The following is an 11990-nucleotide window of genomic DNA, read 5'->3' as shown; positions in this document are numbered from 1 at the left end:
AATATCTTTAGGAGCAAAGATTCAGCATAACAGAACAAAAAGGATATAGGTATAAAAATCAGATAATTAATAACACCCTATAATCTTAAATACAAGTCAGAAATATGACTATGAACTCATGATTTATTGTTCTGTTTCTAAAAAATATGTATTTCCTAGCTCTGTTCACTGAAAAGGCCTAGAAGCAATGATATCCCAGGAGTAATCACCACCTGTGGTATCTGGACCAATAATCTCTAAATACCATCTTTTACTAAAAGAAACCAGGGCTCTTTTAAAAACAGGCCAATGCCAGGTCTAGGGTAGAAAGTATACTAGATGACCCTGGAATACATTGCTGTACCAGATAGCAAGGGGAATATAAAAGAGTATTGGGGTCATATTAAAAGGACACAGGAGCCAACCTAAAGATGCTCCTAAAAATAGTGATAATGTGATGGACTCTAATGCATCTAATATATTAAAATCCATGAGTTCATAATAATAATAAAAACTTTTTTTTCACTGGTTACCTTTGGAAGTTGCTAGACACCAACTCATTATTCAGAAATGTGATAAATAAAAAGAATCAAGAATTTATTCTTTCCCATAAGAACTATATGTCAGGGTAACCAAAGAGTTGATCAAGCAAAGTTCATTACATAAAAATTCTAGCTGTTAAATGCAGAAGGAATGACAGAATTAGAAATATCACCATTTTGCAATCTCTAATGAAAAACATATCTAAGCAATGATCACAATCGGCTATTACAACCATTCCATGAAAGGCAGATAAGGAATTTTAATACTAAATTAGATCAGGCTGATAATACTTGAACCCTCAGTACCTGATCAGTCTGAGCATGACAAAAAGTAAGTCAACCAGACATTACAAAACTCCTGATGTGAGTAGTGGGAAATACACAGGATCTTCTATGATTCAGTCTTGCAGATGGAATTGAATCTGAGTCTAATCAAACATCTATATCTGACCTCCAGTTTAAAGGACAATGTGAGGGGATAAGAAACATGTTAAAGAAAACATGTTAACCCCACAAAGATGCAGTCAATCAAATCCAGCATGTGGCAAATTCTTTCTACCAGAGGATCCAATTTTTTCTTGGTTTTAAAGGCAGGGGAGTGAGGTGGTAAGATCAAGCATTATACATTAAAAGAGACTAAAGAGACATATTAACCAGATGCAATGCATGACCCTTGTTCAGATTCTGATTTGAACAAGCCCACTACAAATAAACATTCTTGAGAAAATCAGGAAAATCTTTACCTAGGTAGGGTATTAGATGGGTATTGTATGATATTAGAAATTGTTAATTCTGTTAAGTTTAAAAATGGCATTATGGATATATTTTTTGTTCATTTTGAAACTCGTTATCTGTTGTAGATACACACTGACATACATGAAAATAAAAATTACATGTCTGAGGTTTGCTTTTTAAAACATCCAATGAGAAAAAAAAATCTTTGATACATGGGGGGAGATGGGGGAGAAATGGCAAAACATTAGTAAATATTGAGTCTGGGTAATGGGTCCATGGAGGTTCATTTTATTATTCTACTTTTGTGAATGTTTGAAACTTTCCATATTAAAAAGTTAAAAAGAAATAAAAGAAAGCAAATTAGGACTGGAAAGTGAAGCATTTTATGCTTGAAAAAAGAAAAACAACTCAAAAATTGCATTTACATGCTACTGATGGGTTATAACTTAAACCTTCAGCCCTTAGGTAAATTGTCATAAAAAGACATATTACTCACCATCCTCATGGTCGAATCTTCCCAAAACAAAGTTGATTCCAATCCATGCATAAACCCCTAAGTAAGAAATATAAAAGCCCTCACTTAATTCTCTACTGCTATGCCATGTATACACCTCTCCCTTAGGGCTTCTCTTTCCTCTTTTTCTTGGAAAAAGTAATCACGGTATTTTATTACATACTCTCAATGTAGGAATTTCGAATCTTTCATCTTGTGATTTCTTTTTCCTTTTAAAATTATTTGCATCTTCTAAATTTCCTCAATGAATAGAAATTAATTGTGTAACAAATGTTTAAGAAATATAAATTGTCTGAATGTCATGAAGATATTGAAAAAAAAGAAAAAAAGTGTAAATCTTGGAGTTCGAGTTCTGGGCAATCTTGTCTCCCCACTGAATACAAATATAAACTCTAGATAGAATGCATGGAGTAGCTTTCTGGAAACTCTGAAAGTAAATGATAATGAGGACACCGGGAAAGAGACTAGGGTTTAAACTACTACCAAGCCAGTAGTGAGTGTCCCATTTTTTCCCCCTCAGATATTACCTCATCTAGACTCAAGAGCACCTTGAAACATGAAAGTAAACACCAGGTGTAAACAGAGGAACTTCAACTCATTTTTGGTCCAAAGAACAGAAAAAGGAATGCCAAAAGCTCAGAGAAAATAGGGGAAATCTCCTGCTTTTTTTTTTCTTTCTTTCTTATTTTGTTCTCTCTAACCTCAAGCAACAGAGGTAGAAGTTGAGCAGGTACCTAAAACTGAGGGCTTTGAATTCTTTTCTCTGACCAGAGAAACTGTACTTCAAGAGTGTGAGGCAAATCCTATTGTTTATTTTGTGTCCCTCTGTCCTCCCACTACTTGGCCCTGGATGCAGATGCAATCATGAGAAGTGCATGGCAGAGAGTGGGCAAATTAAAGCCCTGGTATTCTGACCATGAAAGGGAGCTCCAAGGAACCAGCAAGTGTCAGGGGGATCACAGATAGTAGGGAGCAAAGTTGTGTATGAACCCCTGGGCTCACCTCCAAGCTACAAACACATGGATCTGACCCTAAACAATACACAAACAGCTCTGAGAACTGAACTACAGGCTAGGCCACCGCCCAGGTTCCAGATTAGCCACTAGCTGAGACATGAGACAAATCCAAATAGCAGTGGCCAAAGCTTTGAAAAATGAACTAACAGGCAGGGCGCGGTGGCTCACGCCTGTAATTCCAGCAGTTTGGGAGGCTGAGGCGGGTGGGTCATGAGGTCAGGAGATCGAGACCATCCTGGCTAACACGATGAAACTCCATCTCTACTAAAAATACAAAAAATTAGCTGGGCGTGGTCGCACATGCCTCTAGTCCCAGCTACTCGGGAGACTGAGGCAAGAGAATCACTTGAACCAGGGAGGCAGAGGTTGCAGTGAGCTGGACCATGCCACTGCACTCCAGCCTAGATGACAGAGCAAGACTCTGTCTCAAAAAAAAAAAAAAAGAAAGAAAAAAAAAGGAAAAGAAAAGAAAAATGAACTCACAGGCTAGCCACAGTGGCTCACACCTGTTATCCTAGCACTTTGGGAGGCTGAGGTGGGTGGATCACGAGGTCAGGAGTTTGAGACCAGCCTAACCAACATGGTGAAACCCTGTCTCTACTAAAAATACAAAATTAGCTGGACATGGTGGCACATGCCTGTAATCCAAGCTACTTGGGAGGGTGAAGCAGGAGAATCGCTTGAACCCGGGAGGCAGAGATTGCAGTGAGCAGAGATCACACCATTGCACTCCAGCCTTGGCAACAAGAATGAAACTCTGTCTCAAAAAGAAAAAAAGAATCACGGCCCACAGAAAGCAGGTCAGAACTCCAGATCAACTGCCTCCTAAAACAAAAAAAAACACCAGTGTTCTCTTTGATTGAAACAGGACCCAGAGTCTCATAATGTAATATTCAAAACATCTAGGATAGAATATAAAAATACTTGGCATACAAAGAACCAGGAAAATCTCAACTTACAAGAGAAAAGACAATCAAAAGATGCCAACTCTGAGATGATACATATATTGGAATTATCAAAGATATTACAGCAACCATATAACCAAGAAATATGAGCATTCTTACAATGAATGGAAAGAGAGAAGGTCTCAGCAAAGAAACAGAAAAGAAATAGAATATTAAGAAGATTGAAATAGAAATTTTACAACTGAAAAATGCAATACTGAAATTTTAAAAGGTAAATCTTTTCCCATGTATATGTCTGCAACTAGAAGATATGTAAGATCTCCTTCTCGTTTATAAGAAATGGAAATATAATTCATCAAACTGGCCACATTTGGCTGCATGAGAACACATATTCACTCTAAAAGTACAAACCCAATAGTGTGAGATTCCAGGGAATTATCAATACTGCATAGTAATTGCAATGAAGGCATAACAAAACAAAAGTAACTCATTCTGATCATTCCTTGAAATTAAAGTTTCTCCTTACTTTAATAATTTACTTTACATTTGACTTTGACAAACTCAATACAACTCCTAGAACTATATATGTTTTCAAAAGTATAGTTAGCTAACCAAATATTCAGTTGAAATCATTAAATACTAATACATTCTTATAAACATAGGACTAAGTTAAAAAGAGATACACATTTTTGACTTCCAGAAGGAGCACTCTAAAACAGATGCCAATGCAAAATATGCAAATAATTGAATCAACTATGTAGCAGAATCAAGAAAATTATTGGCAGAAAAATTAAAATCAGATATATAGAATAATTCTAAACACCCATTAGAGAGGCTGTGCCGTGGCTGGCTTAGAGGTGAACCAGCTGCACCCCTTAAGGCCCAGTACCTTCCTGCTTCCCAGAGATCACTTCTGCCTGAGACTGTGAAAAGAGGAAGTCGAACTCCAGTGGTAAATCTTTCACTAGGTCAGCCAAGATAGCCAACTGCTTCCTGCAAGAAAGAACAAAAAATCCCAAAGTTAGTCACTAAACTCTCCTCTCATAAACTGCCTCAACTTGTCCTTCTACTTAGCCTTGTCATGACCTCGCTGTTCACCTACCTCATCTACTTGTCCAGCCCTGCTTCTTTTTGGTACCGCCTGATTTTAAAAGTTTCAACTGCCTCGAGGTATATCCTCCTACCTAAAAGGCAACATGGTAACAGTGATACTTTCCCCTTATACGATGTTATTATTCAAAGAATGTTAAAAGATGAGACTATGAGACTATGGTTCTATGACTCTCACAGGCTGAGTACAAATAAGCCACAGGAAACTGCAGCCAAGTTGCATAACCTATAAAATTGAAGTAATTACAGTATTCCTCACCCTGTAAAACAAAGATGTTAAATTAAGGAACACAATCTCATCCTCAAATCTTACACAACACAGAAACAATCCTTCACATTACCACACAAGAGGTACTGTTGGTTCCACAAGTTTTAATATAATCCTTTACATAAGCTAACAATTAACTTTTTTTTGAGACGGAGTTACACTCTTGTTGCCCAGGCTGGAGTGCAATGGTGCGATCTCAGCTTACTGCAACCTCTGCCTCCCAGGTTCAAGTGATTCTCCTACCTCAGCCTCCCAAATAGCTGGGGTTACAGGCGTGCACCACCACCCCTGGCGAATTTCGTATTTTTAGTAGAGATGGGGTTTCACCATGTTGGTCAGGCTGGTCTCTAACTCCTGACCTCAGGTGATTCACCTGCCTCGGCCTCCCGAAGTGCTGGGATTATAGCGTGAGCCACCTTACCCAGCCACAATTAACTTTTTAATCTCCTTTTCCTTATTTCAAGGGTTGACTTTGTTTTCATTGTAAAAATCTTACCATTTGAAAACCCTAGATCAGGATCAAAATCCAGAGGACATAACAACATTTCCAATTTGGGGAAAACATTTGAAACTTACCATCTATAGGGTTGTCTCTCCTCTAACATTTTAAGCATATAATCAGTATTATCAAGCAAAGGAAAGCAAAGAAACAAAGCTAGAAGTAATACGAATCTAGAGAAAATGTTAGTTAAAATAAGATAAATTATCTTGGATTAAAAAATTATTCATTACAAAAATATTCTACTGGCTCAGACAGTTGTCAGTACTACTTGATGAAGACTGTTGTTAGCACTTCAAAGTGAAGATCTATATTTGAAGTAATAATCTTCCAATATAATGTCAAGTATAGTTTCTTAAAAAGTTTATTGTTATACATATTAAATTCTTGCAATACGAATTTCAAATGGGGACCAAGAATGGGTATTCTTCTGTCCCTACTGGATATGCTTCTAAAATCCTCAAAGAGAGGGTTCGCTGGTTTTGGCAATGATATGGAAGAATGGGTACCAACATATGTTGCCGTTAGCTATGCAAATTACTAGTACAGGCCAGGTGCAGTGGCTCATGCCTGTAATCCCAGCACTTCAGGAGGCTGAGGCAGGTGGATCACCTGAGGTCAGAAGTCTGAGACCAGTCCAGCCAACATGGTGAAACCCCGTCTCTACCAAAAATACAAAAATTAGCCAGGCATGGTGACAGACACATGTAATCCCACTCGGGAGGCTGAGGCAGGAGAATCGCTTGAATCGGGAGGTGGAGGTTGCAGGGAGCGGAGATCATGCCACTGCAGTGTAGCCTATACGATAGAGGAAGACTCCATCTTCAATAAGTAAATAAATAAATTACTAGTACAACCTTTCTAAAGGGCAATCCAGGACCATGTTTCAAAATGTTTCAATGTGTTTAACCTTTGATCCAGCTGTCATACTTTTAGAAATTAATTCCAAGGAAATCATCAGACAAGAAAATAAAGAAGAGAAATACTGCATTATTTATAATGATGAAAATTATTTATAACAATGAAAAACTGGAAATACCATATCATAGGGATTGGTTAAATAACTTATGGCACAGCCATGTAATGTAATGCTATACAGATGTTAAAAGAAATGAAGTCTACTTATATCTACATGTATAGACATGAAAAGATAAAAGATGTCCAATACATTTTATAAAACAGTATGTATAATGTGATTCCATTTACGCTAAAAAAAAACAAAAACCCAAATCATTCTTCATGTATACAAAGTGACAGGATAAAGCTTTCATTTTCTAAAATTCAATATAGTTTCTTTATTTAAAATGCTTTTAAAATGGCAAAATGTTGATAATTGTTCAAGCTGGGTGGTGGCTAAATGGGGATTTACTGCACTGTTCTCTTTACTTTTATACACATGTGAAATTTCCTAAAACAAAAATTATTATTTTATTAAACACCACCTTGTATTATGTTGTAATTTTTAAGGGATTTTTTAAACTGCAAAATAAAAGGGAGGTAGAAAAAATTCTGTTAGTCCAGGCCTTTGGCAAAGAAATAAAACCAAATGCTAATAAATTCAAAATATAGTCTAAGTGATTCAACCCTATTTTGAATCTGCTTACAAATGCTAATAAATTAGCAAAGCATTAATCATACAAAACAGATTTTTGTGCTGATAGTCACATCTATGCCAACAATTAGCTTGGACTTAGAGGCAGCAATTATTTCATAAGCCCAGAACAGATGTATGTATTATTTAGAGAGGTGACCAGAAAACAAGTAGAAAAAGCAAAAAAAAAAGCAAATTTCTTTAAAAACTCTTAAGATACAATAAATGTTAATATTCAGAGTTTCCACATTGACATCTAACATCTCAGACAAATAAGGTGAAGCTACACAGTGGGTTTGATTTAGATGGAAACTTCTCTGACAGAGGTAATACTGAACAGTGCCAGGAGGTGAGGCAACAGTCTCCTTTGCTCCAAACACACTGAAGGCAGCCAAACTACCAGGTGGGGTCCTCTGCCCAGCTCAGCTGGTCAATTCCGCCTTTTTAACCTCCAAGTCAGCTTTTTCTCTGGCCTCCCTCCCCTTTTCTTGGCCTTTCATAGACTTTGTAATGTGGCACCTGCTCTTGTGTCATGTATGTATATTCTTCCCAGGGTTTCTAAAATTTTTGAACAATATGAATATCACCCATGTCACATAAAAATTCTTAATTGCATGCACAGTATGATTGCAACTTTGTGGAAATTACATATATGTGAACAAAGAGGAAGGAAAACAACAAAATGAAACAGTTTTGATAGGGTAGCAGGGTTGTAAGTGGTATTGTTTTGTTTTGTTCATTTTTAAGATTTCCTTTAAGGAGGTAAGGTTGCAGTTACAATATTGAAAGTTTGGTTTTACAAATAAGTAAAAACAAAACAAAAAAATTTTTAAAGACTGAAATGTATGGGGCAATAAGGGAACTAAAAAACCTCTCATGTTAACAAATGGCTATATAAATAATCTGCTCCTCGACAGTAAACCAGTCAGTAAACCAGTAACTGTGAAAAAAAGCCCACTGAAAGAAGCATTGCTGCTATATGTTATGTTGTCTGCATGTCTGACATAAGCCGTGGAGCCCTACATGTATGGCTGAGGTTTTTGTTGTTTGCTGCTGTTTTAAGGAAAGAAAGCCAACCAAAAAATGTAAATGTTGTAAAAAAAAAAACAAAAAAACAAAAAAAAAACTACTATTGACCAAGGGAAAATATTTAAGCTAATAAGGAAATACCTGATGTCTATGAGACCATGAACATTCCAGGAGGATGAATTCTAAAGTTAAGGTTGACAATGGTCTCTTTGATATGACAGCAAAAGCACAGGGAACAAAACATCAACAAGTAAGACTATATCAAACTAAAAAGTTCTGTACAGGAAAGGAAACAATCAACAGAGTAAAAAGGCAAGCTACAGAATGGGATGAAATATTTGCAAACTATACGTTTGGTAAGGGGTTACTCCTACAACTCAACAGCAAAAACCCTATTAACCCAATGTAAAAATGGGCTAAAGACTTGAGTAGACATTTCTCTATTCACAGAAATGGCCAACAGGAATATGAAAAGTTGCTCAACATCCCTAGTAATCAGGGAAATGCAAATCAAAACCCCGATGACATATCACCTCACACTTGACAGGATGGCTGTTATCCAAAAAACAAAAGACAACAAGTGTTGGCAGGGCTGTGGAGAAATTGGAAACTCTGCATACTGTTGGTGGGAATGCAAAAATGGTGCAGCAACTCTGCAAAACAGTACAGAGGTTCCTCAAAAAATTAAACATAGAGGCCAGGTACGGTGGCTCACACCTGTAATTCAGCACTTTGGGAGGCTGAGACATGCAGACTGCTTGAGCCCAGGACTTCAAGAACATTCAGGGCAACATGGCAAGACCCCATCTCTATAAAAAAATACAAAAAATTAGCCAGGCCTGGTGGCGCATGCCTGTGGTCCCAGATACTCAGGAGGCTGAGGTGGGAGAATCACCTGAGCCTGGGAGGTGGAAATTGCAGTGAGCCGAGATCATGCCATTGCACTCCAGGTTGGGCAGCAGAGTGAGACCCTGTCTCAAAAAGTAAATAACTAAATAAATAATTAAACTGTCATATGATCCAGCAATCCTACTTCTGGCTAATTACTCCAAAGATTTAAAATCAGGATCTCAAAGAGATATGAGCCCTCCCATATTTACTGAAGCATTATTTACAATAACCAAGACATGGAAACAACCTAAATGTTCACTGACAGATGAATATGTAATGAAAACATGGTATATACACATAGTGGAATACTATTTAGACTTTTTTAAATAAAAAAGGGCATTCTGCAATATGTGACAAGGTGGATGAACACTAAGGACAATGCTAATGGAAATAAATAGGCACAAAATTTCAGTTAAGCAAGATGAATAAGCACTGAAGATCCACTGTACAACACTGTACACATAGTCAACAATAATGTATTGCATACTTAAAAATGTGTTGGGCTGGGCATAGTGGCTGACGCTTGTAATCCCAGCACTCTGGGAGGCTGAGGCAAGCGAATCACTTGAACTCAGGAGTTCTAAACCAGCCTGGGCAACATGGTGAAACCCTGGCTCCACAAAAATTAGCTGGGTGTGATGGTCCCCACCTGTAGTCCCAGTTACTTAGGAGGCTGAGGTGGGAGGATTACTTGGGCCTGGGAGGCAGAGGTTGCAGTGAGCTGTGATCACACCACTGCCCTCCAGCCTGGGCAACAAAGCAGACCCTGTCTCAAAAAAAAAAAAAAAAAAAAAAAAAATCTGGTTAGAGGGTAGATCTCATGTTAAGTGTTCTTACCACAATAAAATAAAAATCTTTTTAAAAAAAAGTTCAGGGAGCTCATTCTTACCCCAGGCCTATACAAGTATGGACAGATCAAGGTGGTACCAAAGGAGAGAAATCACAAACAAGAAGGAGACTGGCTTAAATACAGACTTCTCTTCCTCTACCTCTAATGCAGGAAGAGGGATCAGGTGGCAAGGTGTCAGGCTGAATTGCCAAGGTCAAGTGGAAATGACATGACTGGCTGGGGCTGAGAAAACTGGCGTAAGGCAATGGAGACTGAGCTCTGCAGTAGCAGCAAGAGGAGGGACTCCCCAGTGATCGCCAGGGTTCTAGGCAGAGTTACAGAGAAGGTAGTGTTCCTATCAGAGATCTCCGATTAGTCCCTAGGTATCAAGGTCATCAGGTGACCCTCCTCCTAATTCATTCTGTAATTATGTTCTCTATGTGCCTGATGATCCAAATCTATTACCATCACCACTACTCCCAACCCTCAATCCAAACTAAGAATCACTATAGTCATCCCAGATAGATATTGATCCCAAAGCAGCAAATGACATGAAGTTGGGAATGAATGACTGTGTCATAATTGGGTTTAGGGATATAGACCAGGGAACCACAGAGGACAGTGCATGAAACTGGTCTTTCATCTCTCGTGCCACTGTTTTCCTGTGTTTCCTGGACCCTGCGTCTCACCTCTCAGGGAGAAGCCTCATGCCTGCTGTGCAGAGGATGTAAAGGGGGGTCTCCTTGTGCTTCTTCACGGGCACATGAGCAGCAGCAAAGCTCAGCAGAGGACGAAGGTAATCACTGGCATGTTCTGGAGTGTCTGCCATTGCAGAGATTCCTTAAGTTAAAACAAACAAACAAAAAAGTTTCTTTAAAAAGCAGCTCACATAAGACTCAGGAAACTGACGCCCTATAAGGTTCTCCTTAAGGTCCTAAACATTTATTTATTTGAGAGGTAGGGGGTGACAATGAATGAGACATCCCTCCCGTTACCCAGACTCTCAAGAAGAAAAGGGTAGCTTGCTTTCTCCTTCTTTTCTCTCCTCTTTCATGCCTTAAAAGAGATTGACAAAATATATTCTGATGTGATGAGTACCTGGCTTGATTTTTTTAACCACTGGTTGGCTGTTGCGGTCTCTCATCTGTTTAATGTCCAGCAAGTCATGGGGGTTCCCATTATGTCTTGGCCAGAAATAAACAAAAATCCGGGAACCACTGCTGCCACAGTCGACAACAAGTCCATAATTCAGATTTGGGTCTTCAGTGTCAGTAGCTTCAAGGTCCCCTACTCGAGCCAAATACCTAAGTCAGGCAAAAAGAGAAATCAGTGCTAAGCAGTCAGGTCCATGAAAGGCACCCTCACTTACTTCATTTGTTCATGAATCTTCATTAAGTGCCTACGTGTGCCAAGCACATGGGACTACCAGTCCTAACCAATGAGTGAAGCAATATTGACAGATTTACTGATGTGCCTGAGACAATAGCTGGTTCGCTTGCCTAGAGGCCACTGAAATTAGATGACTAAAAGATGTCCCCATGTGTGGGGGCAGCTCTGAAACTGGCTGAGGTAGCAATCTTTTTTCAAGCATTAGAGCTTGCAGGCCTGAATAAATAACTGTTTTTTTGTTATATGCCATTAAGTTGTGGGGTAGCTTGTTACACACACTAGATAACTGAGACAATCTTAATCACTTCTTTTCTATCTTTCTGTAGAGATGCATCCAGAATATTGTGGAACGATTTCTCATGTAATGTGTTTCTGGGAGGTGATTTTGTTTTGTTTTGTTTTGGTTTTTTGGTTTTTTGAGACAGAGTCTTATTCTGCCACCCAGGCTGGAGCACACTGGCACGATCTCAGCTCACTGCAACCTCTGCCTCCCAAATTCAACCGATTCTCCTGCCTTAGCCTCCCAAAGTGCTGGGATTACAGGCATGAGCCACTGCGCCTGGCCTGGGTGGTGATATTTTTGATTGGGCTTTTTTGTTTTGCTTTTTTGCTTTTTGTTTTGTATTTATATTGCTAGAATTTCATTAACTAAAAATGTAATTCATAAAAACAATAATTATTCTTTTCTACAAT

The 11990-nt window shown here is 38.4% G+C and overlaps 1 protein-coding gene across 1 annotated transcript in view; it reads right to left on the bottom strand.

The window, feature by feature from the left end:
• Positions 1 to 11990, bottom strand: part of ENTPD7 (ectonucleoside triphosphate diphosphohydrolase 7) — a 52533-nt gene that overhangs the window by 23573 nt on the left and 16970 nt on the right. Inside the window, exons 4-7 of the mRNA XM_011977380.1 lie at positions 11007 to 11212; positions 10598 to 10748; positions 4581 to 4684; positions 1753 to 1809 (exon numbers count right to left, since the gene is read on the bottom strand). Of these exons, the coding sequence (XP_011832770.1) occupies positions 1753 to 1809; positions 4581 to 4684; positions 10598 to 10748; positions 11007 to 11212 (518 nt within the window). The remainder of the gene's footprint in view (positions 1 to 1752; positions 1810 to 4580; positions 4685 to 10597; positions 10749 to 11006; positions 11213 to 11990) is intronic.

The sequence above is a fragment of the Mandrillus leucophaeus genome, unplaced genomic scaffold (genome assembly GCF_000951045.1).
Source record: "Mandrillus leucophaeus isolate KB7577 unplaced genomic scaffold, Mleu.le_1.0 Scaffold18, whole genome shotgun sequence".
Lineage (NCBI taxonomy): Eukaryota > Metazoa > Chordata > Mammalia > Primates > Cercopithecidae > Mandrillus > Mandrillus leucophaeus.
The sequence above is the reverse complement of the archived record's forward strand: the minus strand, read 5'-3'. Positions and strand labels throughout refer to the sequence as shown.